The 18,622-nt window shown below is 28.9% G+C and overlaps 1 protein-coding gene and 1 long non-coding RNA gene across 2 annotated transcripts in view; one reads left to right on the top strand and one right to left on the bottom strand.

Moving 5' to 3' along the window:
• Positions 1-1,422: 1,422 nt before the first annotated feature.
• Positions 1,423-18,622, bottom strand: part of LOC117180069 (O-acyltransferase like protein-like) — an 83,091-nt gene continuing 65,891 nt past the window's right edge. The window contains exons 4-12 of the mRNA XM_033372386.1: positions 8,814-9,022; positions 8,158-8,413; positions 7,388-7,548; positions 7,078-7,246; positions 6,680-6,873; positions 6,430-6,559; positions 4,633-4,825; positions 3,158-3,303; positions 1,423-3,045 (exon numbers count right to left, since the gene is read on the bottom strand). Coding sequence (XP_033228277.1) covers positions 2,902-3,045; positions 3,158-3,303; positions 4,633-4,825; positions 6,430-6,559; positions 6,680-6,873; positions 7,078-7,246; positions 7,388-7,548; positions 8,158-8,413; positions 8,814-9,022 — 1,602 coding nt within the window. The 3' untranslated portion in view covers positions 1,423-2,901. The remainder of the gene's footprint in view (positions 3,046-3,157; positions 3,304-4,632; positions 4,826-6,429; positions 6,560-6,679; positions 6,874-7,077; positions 7,247-7,387; positions 7,549-8,157; positions 8,414-8,813; positions 9,023-18,622) is intronic.
• LOC117180070 lies at positions 4,643-9,011 on the top strand. The gene is made up of 3 exons (XR_004467996.1): positions 4,643-4,834; positions 8,186-8,426; positions 8,601-9,011. It is a non-coding gene; the product is annotated as an uncharacterized LOC117180070 (long non-coding RNA).

Below are 18,622 nucleotides of genomic sequence, written 5' to 3'. Positions count from 1 at the left end.
TAAAAAAGCAAAAAATGTTTTGTTAAGTTTAGGATATATACCATAGGTTCTTTATTTAAGGTATGTTCATGAGAAAAAGTTTCTCTTGTGATAAAAAAAACTGTACCGAACAGTTGTATTTAGATTTACTTTTTGTTTGTAACAATGACGAATTTTCTTAAAATAAAGAAGTCAGTGAAATGTATTTTTGGCTTTTTTCATCACAGAGAGTCTTTCCTGGTCCTTATTTTTTATTTGGAAGTTTCTAAGGGGTAACTATAAAACCTTTTAAAAGACAGGAAAATGGTTATAAATTGCTGCGAAATTCTTGAAAATTAAAGGGCAAAAACAAGAATCTAACTATCCGATTTAAGGAACGCACTTTTAAATGTCTCCATTTAAATTAAAAAAATTAATATAAAAAAGAGGAAAGAAAAAGTTAACAACCTCTATGTAAATGTGTCAAAATTTGTCAAGTGGGCAACTTTTTTTATGGGTTGTGATTTTTCTTCGAAAATGCGTGATAAGTTTGAGTTTTACATAAATAAAATGGCCCTTTAACATTTTTGCAAAATTTTAATTCTTTGAGTCGTTATTGTTATTTAACTTTTTTAGCATTGTCCTCGTAATTAATTTTTTTCTCCCAATGGGTACAAACTATCGCCATAATTTTTGGCATATTTCGTTAAATTTGTTCATTCTATAAAATAAAAATCATTTTACCATTGTTGCATGAATATTGATGAAATTAGCAACAATTTTTATAAACAAATGGAATTCGTTCTAACTTCTCAATTGATTTCAATGCTTTAGTTTACTAATTACGATAACTCGTTTAATTACGAAGATTTTATTAACAAAAAAATTAGGGAACTCGCATATCATCAAAAGTTGTGCGTGTTTTCGTGTTGACGTTCCGCGCTCCATGCCGCGCGACGTACGCTATTCACGACGTTGAAGTTTGGCACAGATTTGGATTTCAAAGTTGTATCATTAATTTAAAAAAAACTAAGAGTCATATCAAAAAAGTAAAAACACCTCTAGATTCGTCTCGGAAATATCTCGATGTGCATTTTTTGTGTTTAAACAATTTGTTAAACAATTACACCGTTTGTTATCTTTCTGCAATTGTTATAAACAAAGTATGCATCAGATCGAAAAACCAAGTGCACCATTGCATTCCTGTTCATGACAATTACAGAAAGATAAAAGATGGCGTAATTGTTTAACAAATTGTTTAAACAAAAAACAAGAAATGCACACCTAGATATTTCCGAGATTAAAAAATAAACCAAATTCAAAAAATGTTTGAGAAAAAAGTAGCAAGATAATTTGGAAGCTGCCCTCTTTTTTTAAATAAAAATGGACACCTTTTCTTCAATTTCCAAGAATTTTTTAGTTACATTGCTAGTAATAATAATATGAAGTATTGCTTATAAAAAATTTGAATTTATTCGCATAGAAATATACAAATTCCGTTACAATTTGATTATAAATGCTTTGGAATTAATTCCTACTTGTCGATAGAAGTCCGCATTGAAGATCTTGTACAATTTTATTGTTTCTAAGTTAATGACGACTATTATTGCGATAAGAAAAGTGCGCTTATAAATAAGTAACTATAAACACACGAATGTGCAAATGGCGATTTAGCATTGAAAACATATTTGATCCCGATTCTTCTCCATAAAAATCGAGACTAGGTTTCTAATCTTCTACAATTTCTAAAATCTGGCTGTCCTCGAGTCTACAAAAATTATGTACTGGCTTAAAAAATAATTATATACATATATAGTACATAATGTAGACACTGAGCAATACAAATACCAGCTAGAGGGTATAAATTAAACAGGATTGATTTAGAAATTCAAAAACAGTTTTCTGTTCCACTTCATGTCATTCTTAATTGAAAAGAATAGAAACCTGAATTGTATAACTGTTAACTCGCACTCATGTTTAAAAATTTGAATGCCCTTTAATTTACCCTTTTAACGGGTATATTTATATTGTTAACTGTCATATACATTGTATATGAAGGCAAGCAATTGCACTTCCCTACATCCGGACCTCAAAGTCATGGACACTATTTACAATTCTCAAACTTGGAATTTAATCCCAAGTTTGTGTTTCGGTTAATGACATTACTAGAAACTAATTTTTGATATTTTGTAAAATTAAAGTGTAAACTTAAGCGTAAATTTGAGATTTCAGAAAGCTTCAAATTCTCAGGATTTTTTTAAGGCGCATGAATATTCCCCATACTGTATTTTCGCTCATTTTTATTTTATAAAAAACCTTATAGACGAATTACTATTTTACATCATTTTTATTTTATCGAAATACTATTTTACATCTTTATTTTACGAAGTAACCATATGCCCTAATTTTTATTTTTCCACGTTATCATTTTTCATCATTTTTATTCTTCCAAATCGTCATTTCACATAAGTTTCATTTTTTTATCAATAAAAATAGCGCCTGCATAAAAATAATCGCTCGAAATTAAAATCTGTCATTTACATGCAATAACGATTCGGAAGAATAAAAGTGATGACCAATAAAGATTCGGAAGAATTTAAAATTATGGCTTCTCATTCGGTAAAATGAAAATGATGACAAAAGGTTATTGAATAAAAAAAAATTATGTCAAATAGAAATTCAGAAAAATCAAAATTATCTAATAGGTTATTCGGTAAAATAAAAATTATGTCAAATGCTTATTCGGTAAAATGGAAGTGATTTTAAATAGAAATTCAGAAACATAACAATTATGCCGAACAATAATTCTAATAAATAAAATTCATAAAATGAACAGTTGGAAAGATTAAATTGGAGAATATTCATGCGTCTATATTTTTGTTATCTGCAGATTTCGCAATAGAAAATTTAAAGTCTGGAAGATGATGGAGTAAGGGTGAATTTTTAATCCAATTTAGAAGGTTTCAGGGCCTCTGAAAACTTCGATTTCTTCAAAAGAACAGTTTTAATATTTTGGAATGGCATATCGAAGAGGAGAGTCAGAATAGCTGAAGCTAGGAAGATCCAGAAGAGTTCCTTGAAGTTAAACTGTAAAATAGGACCATTATTTTGAATCTCCTAGTGTATATTTAATATTGTTGAATTTTTAATTAACCATGGATTTTGAATGATTTTTTCAAGAAAATGTGTGAATACTCACGAGTATTCTGATGAATGCGTAATGTTCTGCAGCTCGAGTTTGGCCGACATTGTAAAAAAAGACTGGGAATTGAGTTAAATAAATTGCGTAGCTGAGTCGAGTTGTTATGAGGAAGCCTTTCCAGGAGAAAAATTTGCTCAACCAACCTGGAAAAAGGAACAAAAATAGATTTATTTAAAGATAATACTTTCATTATTGATGTCAATGTCAGGATGAAAATCAAAAAGTTAAAATATGCTCAATAATATGCTAAGTATCAATTATTTTTTACTTTGTATCAAAATCAATTCGAAAAAATAATATGATTATATGTTATGCGGTAACGTGTCCCTAACTACCCTTTTTCAAATTTACGGCGTTATATCTTTTAAAAGATATCATTCGATAGCAAAATAGTTTTTTTTTAAATAATTTTATGTTTTAAGAGTTTAATTATCCTATTTCAATTAATTATTATTGAAAACTATTGAATATACTTTAAGATATGAATATTTAATTCCACTTAAGGTGTCTTGATTTGGCCAAAATAATCGATTCACGAAATCAGCAACCATTTGAAATCTTAAATAATTTTTCATATCTTTTGGAAGCTTGAGTGGAAATGTCTATCCATAACATCAGAAAATAACCAAATTCGAGACATTTAATATTATGATTGACAGTCACCACATTCATTAATATAATAAATTATATGCGCATGCTTCACCTTTTTTGCGCTCCGTATAACCAACGTATTGATAATTACCGCTCATTCAAATTTTATATTACAAATCGGCATTTCCAATCAATTTTTAATAAGCTGTAAGTACTTCAAACAAAATAAGCGCATTTATCAAATGTTTAGGTCATAAACTTTCAAATACAAAAATTCATGCAAACTCTCTATTCTGTGTCATCCGAAAACACGGGTTTATTATTAGCAGAAGCATATTTTATAGGTGAGTTCATGAAGAAAATATTAGTAAAAACATGTACTTCTTACCTGCACTGTCAAAATTATGCTGTGAAAATTACCAGGAAAGAGCTTCACGTATTTTTTGTACGACCCTTAATATAAAAGTTATTTGTAACGAGTGAAACCTTATATGGCAACTAAGGTCGTGAAAAAAAAAAAAATACTTTGAGTCTGGTAATTATTTTTTTAAATAATTGTATTATAAAAATAATGATAGTGACATAATAATTTGCATATTTTCAGCCTATAAAAGAAGATCTAATCTTTATTTTATTTAAATACAAAAATTTATAATTTTTATAAATAAGAGTAACTAAAATATATAAAAAAACTTTTATTATCATCTAAAATAGTTTTATTCTATTCAATTGAAAATCGAATAATTCCAACTTTTTGATTTTCAACTATGAATTCAATTTAGTAATTTCAGTTTTCAAAAACACAATTAGAAAATACATTTTTCTATTCTCAAAGTAAACTTGCTTGTTTTCTTATTTAAATAGAGAAGGAAGATATTTACCATTTGTGTTTCCTGTGTGAGAAAGAAACGCCATCCATCCAAAAAGGGCACACCAACCGATCGGAGCAAATGCATTATATGTCGCAGCATGAGTTGGATTATAAATATAATCAATGGCTCCCATTGGCGCAGGGCCTATAAAAGCCGCGAGGCATAATAAACTACTGACGGTCCAGCCTATGTAGGAGAGTTTCTGAAAGAGGTGAACAAAAACTTTTGTTTCTAGTATCGAATGAAAGCTTTTGCAATTATAATATTCTTTTAATGATAGAGAATGAAGATCACCATTTCAAAAGGGCACAAACACGATTTAAAATTTTTCAAGAGAGGCAACAAACATTTCCAAAAATTGAATTTTCAATTTAAAAACAAGCAAATAAAAAATTTCTTCCGAATTGGGTCCTGAAAAGTTTGATTAAAAAAAAAGCTTCAGACTTATGATGGTTACAAACCTATATGTCAAAGAAATTATTTTTCAACAATATAATTAGGATTCGACAAAATGGAGAGAAAAGTATTTTTTCACTTGGTATGCAAGTTTTTTCATATTTGGACGTTATTAAAAATCCAATTTTCATTTTATAAAATAAAACTTGCTCCCGATATAGGGCAGTGCTTGATGCGTAAATTTTTTTATTGAAGCCACACTTTATATTGTATTATCAAAATATTGCAACATAGTAGTGCTTTAAAATTTTGAAATTCTTCAAATTTAAACAGTCGTAACAAAGTATATCAAGGTATTTATAATGGAATTTACTCGCTGCCAAATTACAACTCTTTTAATACAGAAAGTTTTACTTTTATACGGTTTTAAAATTTAAAGAGTTTGGACACTTTTTAGACTTTAAATTTCAACCTAAAGCCTTAAAATAATAATTTAAAGAAAGCGTTCAAAAATCGAGGCTTTAAATTTAAGATTTTAAGCGTTATAAGGCTTTAGAAATCGGATATTCTTAAATGAATAATGTTTGAAATAAAACTATTTTTTATTGTGTGAATCTTTGAAGACTTAATATTTTAAACTGCAAGTTGATAAAGTTCTAAATCGCATAATTCACATTCAAATATTTAAAATAAAGCAATTTTAAATTTCATGCGTACTTTAATTGAAATATATCTAAAAGTGTTGCCAAAAAACATGTATTTGTATAATTTCGAAAAATTGAAAAATTGCAAACAAAAATAGTATTTTCAAAAAATCTTCTATACTTGTTTACCGCAAAAATCCATACATACGAAAAATTCGCCATCATATTTTGGCCAATAAAGAAATATTTTTGAATTTTCAAATTAAAAAACTGAACAGAACACATTAACATATTTCAATTTGTTTTTACTTCCTTCGAACGACAAAATTGTATAATTTAAAAAAATACCTGATGATTAAATAATTTTAAATTGAAGATGTCGAAGATTAACCTGATTTTAAAGCAATAAATTCTAAAGTGTTTAATTCCAATTTAGCAATATCGTACATATACATTCTTCAAAATTGAAACACCTTGAATGAAAGATTAAAAAAATTGAATCATTGAATTGAACGCTGAAATCGAAATCTTACAGAAACATTTTTGAGGTTAGAACTTTCAGGACATGAGTATAGGGCCAATATATTCAATATCGGTCTTAGTATCATCACGCAGTCAAATAAAAAAATAATAATGTTTATCCTGACTTAGAAAAACGCCAGTATCTCCTAAACTGGAACTAGCCATAAGGGTCCTTTTCATATGGACATCCAAATATATTTTTTAACTTTTTTAAAAACATTATTAGAGAAACATTAATAAATACTTGATTTAATTTGAATCCTTTGGGATAATTTCTGAGCAAATATCCTAAGAAAATTCCCATTATGTAAACCGTCAGCCTATGAGAAGGAAGAATGTAAGAGAAGTTCGCAGTATCAAAGAGCTGTCGAATTCTGAAATGAGAAAACCAAACAATTGAAAATTTGAACATTAGAAATTCGATTCTTAGAGATTCAAAGCAAATTTTACAAATATTAGGATAGATAATTATCAAACGATTTAAAAATACTTACGAAGTTCCGAAAAAGACGTAGTTGTTTAATCTCCGGTGATACGTTACATAATAACGTAAGAATGTAGAGTATACAGCAGTGGCTGTTAGAACAGTTGCTCCAAGCTTCGGTCTTTTAAAAAGCAAAATCACCATTAGAGGTGATAATGCAAATAATTGGGTATCAATTCCCAAATGATGAGTGTGAGTCAGGCACTGTTATAACAAATTTCAATGATATGGTAAAATTTGGCAGTTTCAGTTATTTCATTCAAATAAATTTATTTATTTAATTATTTAATTATTATTTATTTATTTATCTATTTAATCAAATAATAAGGAAAAAGATCAAACATGTAAGAATTTCAATAAACAAATTCGGGAGCTTGCAATTTCAATACATTTAGATTAAAAATATACCATATTTTCGAATCCAAAATAGTTGTGAATGAACAAGAAATTTCTCCACCACGTTTTTTTGCAAATATCAGCATGATGAGTAACAACTAAATTCCACTGAGGTCCTGAACCAATAAATGGCATCACATACGTACAGAATAATATTAAAGCTCCAAGAGTTGGGACTAATCTGAAATATAAGAATTATAATGTTATTAAAAATAATGTACGATCAAATCGTGTGCGCATGTGTGTGATTGGGTGAAAATATAAGTGTATACAAAATTCTACTTATGTGCGAATTTTGCTCTAAACTTGACAATTCTTTTACCTCATCAATCGTGAGAGATATTCGTTGGCTATATTCAAATTTCCGCTTCGATTGAGTCTTCCAATGAAAGAATAAGTGGTCAAAAGTCCTGATAACATAATGAACGGATCTGTATAAAGACTCGCAGCGCGTCCCAAAACTGTCCAGGGCTTTCCAAGAAACTAAAAAAAATTAAAGTCATTAAAATCAGAATCGTATTCTTAATGTACAAAAAGAAAGAAACATAATTAAACTTTTCTTTTTCATTCAAATGAGGGGTTTCATATTGTTTCGAAGTTATAAAGAAAGATTAAAAAGTTGAAAATGAACGAAATAGAAAAATTGTTCCTTTCGAAGAGTTTTTATAATAGTTCTTTTTTTTATGGATATTTTGCACCATTTTTGAGTAATTCGATAAATATACATTCAACAACAACAGTTTTTGCACAACATAGCGAATAATGAAAGAGAAACTTTTTGTAGAACTATTCGAAAGGAACAAATTAGCTTTTGAATTTCCTTCCGTATCTAGCATATTTTTTGAAAAAATCAAACTTCTTCGTTTTCAGAAATGACAAATTTTAAATTTTGACTTTTTGCCGTGTCAATGCTGCAACAATTATCAAACGATTTTTAGAGCCCGATTATAAAACTTTGTATAGGTTACGAAAAACAAACCTTCATGTTTTTCTAACAATTTTAGCAATGTTTAGACCAGTTTCGTTGCATCGATACCGCTACATACGCAAATGGAAGTTGAAGATTATTGGCTATTAAATTGAATTTTATACCTCGGACATTTCTGTTCTGTTCGTATAGGCACCAAAGAAGATGGCCATACATTTGTGCGCAAGAACCAACATCAAAGCGTTTAATGCTCGAACACCATGAAGAGATCCAATATCGCCTTCCTGTCTTTCCAATGAGAAAAGTTTCAACAAATTTCGTTTTAGCGAAAAAGCATGGATTACATCATTAGTCGGAATGTCATAGTGATCACAAATTCCTGCCACAACTGAAAAAGCAACGATTCCAAGGAAGAAGAGGCTGAGGAAAAAACGTAAGTTATTTCTATTCAGTTCTTAAAAAGATATTCAATCACAAAAATTTATTTAAGATATCAAGTTGGTAAGTGAACTTATGTTTTGAACGTATTGACGAACAAAACCTCTTTTTCTGTCAGGAATAAAGTCAACATTCCATCAATGATTTGATTCTAAAATTTTATTTTTAGATCTGCAAATACACCAAAGACAGATAGAAGTCGAAGTTAAAGTACTTCAGAGTTAAGCAGAAACAAGTTCTTTTATTGCAAACTATTGCAGATTTTTATTTTTGATAGCTAAAATCATTATATTTTAAACTCTTTTAAAAGAAATTCTGTTTAAGGCCTAGGACCTTCAGGGTTTTTAATTTTAGAAATTAAAAAAAGACTTATGGTATTTACCTAACGATTATTGTTTCCCTTGGCAATGGCTTCGTTCGTTGAACTTGGCACATCTCTCGATCGACTTTAACTGAAATCTTAATGCCAGTTTGCGGCGAATACTTTGCAATTGTGTGCCGTAAAGATGATTCCACATCGTGATGAGAACACGCTGCTGGCGTACATATTGCCCAGTTTATTGTACTATACCGAGGAACTCGATGTCCAGGCTGTAATAAAAATTAAATATCCTGTTTATCTTAGAACATTTATTAACCAATCCAAACTTAAAGTTATAACACTTATATCTATATTCAAATAAAATTGTGGTAATCGCAATTTTATTTGAAAACCCTAATAATAATTCTCTGGAAAAGCAAATATGCAAAATAGTTTAGGCTAGTTCCACTCCTGTATTATTATTTAAATTTGAATATTCAATGGTTTTTTTAACTTGCACGAGCTGGCTTCTTAAAATAAACAATGTAAATATAAGCATGATCGAAACCTAAAAAACCGGGACATAATGTTAAAGCATAATATGAGTTTGTTTTGATTGAACGAAATACAGATTTTCTTAAATAAACATGATTCTGGTTCAATTAAATTGAAATGCATATTGCATTTCATAACATCATCTTGTATCGTTGTAGTTTTTAGGCATACAAAATCTTAAGAAAAGTGAAAGTTTATAGACATATGCCCAGATAGGACAGTAAAATAAAGATTTTTTTGATTTTTCTGATTTTATTCTGTTATAAAAAACTAGAGTATATTCTCGAATTTATTCTTTTCTTGTTTATTTTTATCTATGTTTTTCACATTTCATATATTCGTTTTATCCGCTTTTCTTTGTTTGTTATATCAATGACTATTCTCATTTTAAATTCCAGGCGCATTCTAAGTCTTTTCAACGCGCTGCACGTGCGAGAAGATTCTGTCTACGTAGTTCCTTCATTAAAAATCTATGTCTGTATAAGCATTTATTCTTGAAGATTCAAGATCTGATACCGATATGTGAATTTGTAGCCACAATTAATTAAAAATTATATTACCTAGGTCAATCAAAATCCATCTTCTTCTCAGAGAAGTTTAATATCAATACTCAATTTTATTCTAGTTTTTTCAAATATTTAATATAGACTCCTATGTCTGTCTATCATATTTTTCATAAAATTCTATCATAAATTTTATTTACAAATTTAATAAATTCATTCCTTTTTGTTACTTTTTTCATATTTTACGAATCCTAGAGAAATCAATAATGTATATTTTGATTGGACCTGCAACTTTTGTCTACACACTTTTCATAAAATTTATGTGTTTATTGAAAGAAATGTGGAAAACCATGACTTATGGGTTTTCTGTGCCTTTTCACCTTGAAAATCAAATATTATGCTATTTTCACTATCATATTCATAATCTCCGCGTTTTTTTTTGTTCGATTTCGAGATCTGCGAAAAAATTAAAAATAAATTAATAATGGACAAAATGGTGGCTGTTTTTCTGAAAATATTTAAACTCAAATTTCCCAAAGAGGGCATCGTTTTATTTTTTCTTGAAATTTTGTGCAATAACGAGACGAGATACGAAAAATATCGAAAGAGCGAAGTTGTTCATTCGAAAACGTAAAAAAAAAGTTAGTCATCATTTTTCTCTATCTTGTATTTTTTCAAAATTTTCGCTAAAATATGATTCAAGTTAGCTATAATTGAATTTTATTTTAAACAACACAATTTTCAAAATTTGGTAAACAATATTTTTTAACTTGTAGCTTTACACATTAAATTTGCTTGACAAAAGTTTGAAAATTTTATTGCTTTAAAAAAAATACAATTATAGTCGACTTTATTAATATCTGGGTGAAAATTACAACACCAAAAAAGCGCAAACTAGTGAAAAGTGCTAAAAGACATTTTTTAAAAGTTTTCCAATAAAATAACTTTTCTCTTTCAACTTTTTTCATATCTCGTCTCGTTATTGCGTAATAATGCGATTTCTCATTTTTCGTGAAAAAAATCCAATTTTCTCTTCTCCAAAATAATCTCTTATTATACCAATCTATGGTACTAACTTTAAAAAAATAAAGAAAAATCAAACGATGGAATTTAAAAAAAAAATCAGTTTAAATATTTTCAGACAAATCGAAGCCACTTTATAAATTTTTAATTTTATTAAATTTTCTGTCAGATGTCCAAATTGAACAAAAAGATCTATCAGAATTAATAAGAAAAGCGAAATATCTATATAGGTTTACATACTGCAAAACTTGAAAATAAAATTTTAAATTCTTTTTAAACTGTTTCATCAACTTTAAAATTTCCAATGCACATAACTTAGTAATAAAAATGTTTGTCGTCCAATCGGTGAATCACCTGTCGTTTAATATCCCTTAAAAAAACAACGTATTTTGTCGTGAAACAATTCTGTGATTTGGGAATGCACGTTAGGATGGTTCTTATTTCTCGATCCTGGATTCTTCTCAGCCTCACCCCCCTATTTGGTTTGAATGACCAAAAAAATGATCACCAAATTTGAGCAAAAATCTGTTCATATTAACATGTCGCCCAAAGCAATAAAAGTTGCACATGTAATTAACATGGAAAAAAGTACCATAACATTTAAAATGCAGTTCCTTTTTTTATATCCCATCGGAATCATTTAGCTTTGTACAATTATAATCTTTAGACTATGTTGAAAAAATATTTCTACACGAAAAAATTTTATTTAAAAAATTTTAAAAATGTCGAATCTCTAAATTTGAACAAAAATTAAAATTTCCACAATTAATAACAAAATCTCGTCAAATTCTTGCAAGAGGCAGTTTTATTTACTAGAAAGCAAGTAATAAGAATTAAAATTCAAAATTTCGAAAAAATGCAAGAGGGCTGCCCAAATTTTTTTTAACTCATTTTTTCTTTGTTTCTCGGTGACAATTTTTCAAGTGTCAATTAAGACGGTAGAACAGGAACTTTTTTCAAAAAATCGGAAAATTCAGGAAAATGTTAAGAAAATCATAATTTTTTCGATGTATTTTAGAAAAAAAAATCCGCTTATAGCGCGCTGCGTGCGCGGCTCGCAAGTTTGAGCGCGTCTAGGGCACGCGACGTCTTTTTATATTCCTTACACTTGTGCACAGATTTTTCTAAACTGAAAGTCAAAACATCGACAACAGTAATTTGGTGATAGTGACTTCTTTTTTGGTAAAGCACCTTCGGCTTTAACGCATACATTCTCACCACGTACCTCGTGCTTCGCACTCGAATTTGTATCTCAACTTCTATGTCATTTCCGTAAATTTATATTATTACAATTCATAACATTCATTGATATTAAAACGGACGTAGTCTCATTGTCTCTTTTAAAAAAATGCTCATCCTTTAAAAAGTTTGTTATTAAACATTTTACTGCAACTTCTGCCGGTTTTTCAAAAACTGAATTTACTCACTTCTAGTTTTATTTTTACGATTTAAACGTAGCACATACGGTCGAAATATCAGCCTTACCTTTTTTCAACTTCTGAATTAAATTCCTACCTCAGTGACCCATAAAACTTCGATTAACGAGGGTTTGGGGGCGGGGGTGGGAAGCGGTTAGTTTCAACCAAGAGTCATAGCTGGTTAATGTTTTACGCTGAAAAGTTCAACCAACCTTCAGCAGCGCTGCGTTAGATGGGAGTTTATATTATCTCATTTTCACATTTCCGATCCACAGTGGGAAAAAATGACATTTTGGTTCAAAATAACGTACACCCCACAAATATTGAGCGATTTGAACAAACAAAATTTGAAAAAATCTGTTAAGATTTCTAAGAGAGTTGTCGAGTCTAATTTTTCAATTAGGTTTTCCATTTTTTCTAAATAAGCAAACAAATATGACGAAAAAATGGCCATTTTATCTATTTGACGTTCCCGGTGCTCGTCGATAACAGGAAAAGTGTTGAAATCGCTCAAGTTTCATAAACTAATATTAGCTAAAGATTTCCCAATATTATATATATTATTAAGCAACACAACTTGTTATAAATAAATTATTTGTTGAAAAACCTTCTTTTATGATTTTCCATAATCATACGTTTTTTCTAGTTATATTGCAAGAAATTTTATGAACAAATGCAGTAATCAGGCATTTTTCGATAGAAAAATGCGTTTTTTTCGATGTACATTTTTTAAAATTCGGAACTTTATGATATTTGCAGAAAAATTCATAATTTTTTTAATCAATCTTATGAGATTTTAAACAAATTTAATAAACAAATGTATTATTCGGGCATTTTTCGGCAGAAAAATTCGGTTTTTTCAATGCCAGTCTTTTCAGATGGGAACTTGACGGGAATTTCAGCAACATTTATAATAAGTTGATAAATTTTATTATTTCTTTAAACAAATTTGATGAAAAAATGCATTAATCAGGCATTTGTCTACAGAAAAATTCGTTTTTTTTTTATTTCAACAGTTTTAATTAGGATATCGGAAAAAATAAATTTTCCATCAACAGATGCTCGAATACTGCATCTGTTTATTAAATTTGTTTATAAAAAAATATAAAATTGATCAACCAATTATGAATATCGCTGAAATCATCATGAATTTCCCAATTAAAAAGACTAAAATCGAAAAAACCGAATTTTTCTGTCGACAAAAGCCCAAATAGTGCATTTTTTATTAAATTTGTTAAAAAAATCATAAGATTAATCAACACATTATGAATTTTGCTAAAATTATCAAAAATTTCCGAATTGAAAAAAATTGAAATAGAAAGAACGAAAATTTCTGTCGAAAAATGCCTGATTACTGCATTTTTACACTAAATTTATTTATAATATAAACAATTATAATCAGAAGAAAATTTTTTTTTACATAATATTGTTTCGACTCCAATTTCTTGCAACATAACTTGAAAAAACGTTTATTTATGGAAAATACTAGAAAAAATTTTGTCAATAAATAATTTGTTAATAACAATTTTGTTTTGTATATTGTCTAATATTGGAATATCTTTAACTAATGCTAGTTCATGCAACTTAAGAGATTTCAACCATTATCCTGTTATTGACGAGCACCGGGAACGTCCAATAGAAAAAAGGCCATTTTTTCGTAATATTTGTGTATTTATAAAAAAATTGAAAACCTACTTCAAAAATCAGGCTGGACAACTCAATTAGAAATCTTATTAGCTTTTTTTCCTATTTTTTTTTGTTGACATTGGTGAAGATTTGTGGGCTGTACGTTATTCTGAATCAAACAAGTCATTTTTCTTCCCAATGTTCGTTATTGGGCTTAAAATGTTGATTTTCGTGTTTTTTTTTTTAAATTTTGTAAACACTATAACTCTGGTAAATTTTGTTTTTATAGAAAAAAGTCATTAGGATAAATTGTTCGTCTTTTTGAATACTAGGAATATCCGTACAGAAAATTTTTGAATTTAAAAAAAGTAGTCTCAAAAATTTTCAAAATACGCTCACTTTTTGAATTTTTATCCAAAATGGCTGGCTAACGAATTTGACTTTTATTTTAGGACACTAAAAGAGTATACCAAAGGCCAATCCAATCTGTTAATTCTCTCGAAAGTTATCGTGCTAACAAACTGAAAATATACAGACACACATCACACAGTAGACACACGCACACAGGCAGACGGACCCATTCGTAAAAACCGGTTTTTCGGATTCAGGGGGTCTCAAAACGTGGACATTTGACAAAAACGGGGTGAGGGGAGGGGTCAAATTTTACACAAATCTAATACCTTCTCTTGATGAGAATGTAAAAACTTGTTTTTCTTCAAACAACGTTTTTCGAGCTGGTTGACATGACTTAAAAAAAAACTACTGGACAGATTGGGCTGAGATTTTTAAAGCTTATTTTGCACATGTGTGCTTATCGCCCGAACCGCCAGAATTATTATTGTTTAATATTTAACTCTTTTTTAAACAATTTATGCCAAAAAAAGGTGCAAAATCTTCAAATCCGCCATTTTATATTATTTGTTTTCGGATTTGAATTTCTGCGGTCCCGACCATAACTACATAACTCTGAAATATATTGCGAATTTTTTTATTTCCGATGCTTAGAAATGGATATATCATTTCAACTAGATTTTAACAGGGCTAAATTCAGGCAGCCTTACCAGCCATATTTACAATGGAATTAAAATAAAAAATTAATTTCTAATAGTATTTGATGTCAATATTTATGTGAAAAAAGTATGAATCAATCAAATAATTATTAATATGAAAAAAAATCTTTAAAAAAACATCAAAGTTCCTGTACTAACCCCTTAAAAGGCTACATTATTGTAGACAAACATGTTTCGTGATGTTTGAAAGTTAAAATTTTTTAAAATGCAAAATTGTGCCTTATGAAATACTTGAAAACTCGTATTTTCTATGCTGTTCCTCCAAAGATCTTCAGATTTGGAAGAGAAATCAACTATATTGTCACAAAGTGTATAGGTTGGAAGTCGATCTCAAAATGTTCACTAAAGTAAAAAAGGCGCCTCATTACTGTTTTCAAAAAGTTACATCATTTTTACAAATTTAAACATAATATGAAATACATTTTCGGAAAAGATTTAGTAATTTTCAAAACTTAATTTTTTTAAAGTTTGAAAGGTTGGCTAATAAAATAACAAAAAAATCAACATTTCTGACTATTTGGTGAAAAGTTTTCAAATTTCATCAAAAGACAACATTCCCAGTATATTGCAGCTTTACGAATTTTTCGGGCAAGTGGTTTTGAAAATCACTAATCATGTGCTTTCTAATAAACAAGTCTGCGTCTTGTAAGAATTTGACGAGATTTTGTTATTAATTGTGGAAATTGTAATTTTTGAACAAATTTAGGGTATCTGCCATTTTGTAAATTTTTAAAATAAATTTACTTTCGTTAGATATATTTTTTCAACATAGTCAAAAGATAATAATTGTGTACAGTTAAAGGATTCCGATGAAATATAAAAAAATTAACTGCATTTAAAATTTTACGGTACTTTTCCCCATGTTAATTGCATGCGAAACTTTAATTGCTACGGGCCACATGTTAATATTAATCAATGTTCAAATATAGTGAAGATATTTTTTTTGGCCATTCAAACAAAATAGGGGGGTGAGACCAAAGAAATTATAAAAAAAATCCACCAAGAGTAAATAAGGACCACCCTAATGCACATCCTGCCCGATTTAAAATGAATTTGGTCAAAATAAAAATAAAAAACCTGTATTTTAATGTCCAAAACTGCTGTATAAGTATTATAAAAAGAAATAGAAAAACGTCACTCGGCAAAGAGGTTAAATTAATTTTAAAAAGTTTAATTTTATTCTAATTTTTTTCTAATAGTTTTTAAATCATGATCTTCGAAGAAGAAATTTTTCTATTCAATTAATTATTTATTTAAGAATTCTTTCTTTGATACAAAGAAATATTTCTTAGTGTGAATCGTTCAAATGTAACAGATAATTAACTCAACGAACTAATTTCTTTACAACTAATAACCTAACTGTTTCTGTTATCTGGTTTCGGGGGCTAGATAAATTTTTTTTTGTGAAGTAATTTGATTAGTTAAATTAAGAAAATCATATTTAAGTCTAATAATGTTTAGTAATGACCAACAATTTCCACCAATTTGCAGTAACTATTACTCTTATTTCTTTGATACCACCAAAATTTTTCCCTCGAATTCAAGAAATTTTTCATTGACCATATTAAAAGAAATATTCTTCTTATTCATAGGTTGAAATTTCGATTCTTTCTGATATGCAAATTAAAAGTTTCGATTTTAACTAATTTTTAAGCAAAGGAATTTAAACCTAGAAAATTTTAAAACATTTAAAAATGAGGAAGCTTTTTTCTCTAGAATTTAAGCGTTTTCAAATTAAACTGCGTTAAATTTTGACTAGCGTTAATTTTGTTTATAATATTTTACATGCTTTTAGTTCAGTTTCTTTGGACTTATTATTTTAATTCCCCATTCTTTTGACCATTATGAAAAAAGTACTGATAAAGTATAAGATTGAACACTTAATAATACTTCTTTTTCATTAGGAGAAGTCCTAACCGTTTTAATCATTTCAAATTTGACTTTTTTATAAATAAATATTTTATTTTAAGATGCTTTGAACGTTTTAATTGTTCTAATGAATTTTCTTCTCAATTATTTATTATTGAACATTCAATTCAAATTATCGTTTCGAATCGGCCCGAAACTCGGTACGACTAGCAATTTTGCAAAAATTTGGCTATTCTAACATACAAAATGAGAATTTTGCACAAAGGAAATGATGCAATAATTTCGTTAGAGGTTGTGAGGAAATTAGAGGCAAGTGGACTAAAATGAATACTGCTTTCGTTTTTTTTGCAGATCGAAGGTCAGTCGTGATATTATAAAGTGTAGAATAGACAATAGACTATAGCTATTCTGCCGACGCACGTCCCCGTAGTTTTTTTTTCAATTTTTAAAAAAATTTTATTATAAATTTGGTTGATAGTTATTTGTGATATAAGGACCCTAAATGTCACTTTAACAATTTCTATGTCTTTTGCAAAAAAGATTAAATAAAAAAAAATGTGTGACCGAACTCAACTTCCCTTGGTCATACTAGTGAGAACCGTCCCGCTCTACTTTAGAAACCGGAAAAAGAAAAGGGTGGGATGAAGAAGGGTGAGTTCGATCACAATTTTTTCACAGCACTTAGGTTCCTTGCATTAAAATAACTATAGTATCCAAGTTCACATTAAAAGTTAAACAAAAGAAACGAAACAAAATTGTTTTATTACTGGGACATGAACGCACGCCGCCGGCAGTATCTCTATAGCACAGCTGACCTTCGATCTATAAAAAGGTAAAGCGGTATTCATTCTAACCCGCTTACCTTTCATTTTCTCGCAACCTCTAACGAAGTTATTTCATCAGTTCCTTTGTGCAAAATTGTTATTTCATATGTTAGAATAGCCAACATTTGAAAAAGTTGCTAGTCATCCCAGTTTCGGTCCGATTTGACACGATAATTTAAAGAAAAGGTATATTCGTGTAGAACTTTTGAACGAATAGCCATTACATTTTTTAATTAAAATACTTTAAAATTTTTACTGAAGAAAATTTGTCAAGAATTTTTACATGCTTTCAGTTCAGTTTCTTTCGACTTGTTATTTTTATTTCCTTATTCTTTTCAATGAGTTAAAATTGAAAGTAGTAAGGCAGCTTTAACCTAGGGTGATTCAAGTTTTAACAATTATGAAAAATTATTTATAAGTATTAGATTAGATTCAATACTTAATAATACTTTTTTTCGTAAGAGGAAGTCCTTCCTATTTTAATACTTTCAAAATCTGAATATTTCTTAATAGACCTTTAATTTAAGATACTTTGGAAGTTAAAATTTCTGAAATTAAATTTCTTTTCCATTATTGAATAATCACAATTCAAATTTTTATATACCCAACTCTCGGTTTAGTTCGAGTGTCGTGAGTTGCCTGCAAATAGCCTAGGAACTAAATCGGGGGAACCGAAATGTACACAGTCAGGGCCACCTGAACCGTTTCCAATTAGAATATAATTTATTACTATTATTATTATTATTATTACACCATTAAGCCATTTCCCTTTCGGGGTAGGCGTGACTCACTCGGCAGGGGAAAGGAGTAGTGTGTGGAAGGGATAGAGATTTTTCAGATTGATCCAGAATTCTCGTGCTATTTAAGTAAATAACACGTTCGTTCCGCAACACTGCTATAACCCAGGTTGCTGATCAATCTCTCTAGCAATCACCCCAAGCGAAGAACCTCACGAAGTCGTTATGTAAGGTTCCCCACTTAGGTCCATTAATAGCCAAGGTC

The sequence above is a fragment of the Belonocnema kinseyi genome, chromosome 9, assembly GCF_010883055.1.
Source record: "Belonocnema kinseyi isolate 2016_QV_RU_SX_M_011 chromosome 9, B_treatae_v1, whole genome shotgun sequence".
NCBI lineage: Eukaryota > Metazoa > Arthropoda > Insecta > Hymenoptera > Cynipidae > Belonocnema > Belonocnema kinseyi.
This window is presented reverse-complemented; position numbering and strand designations above follow the sequence as displayed.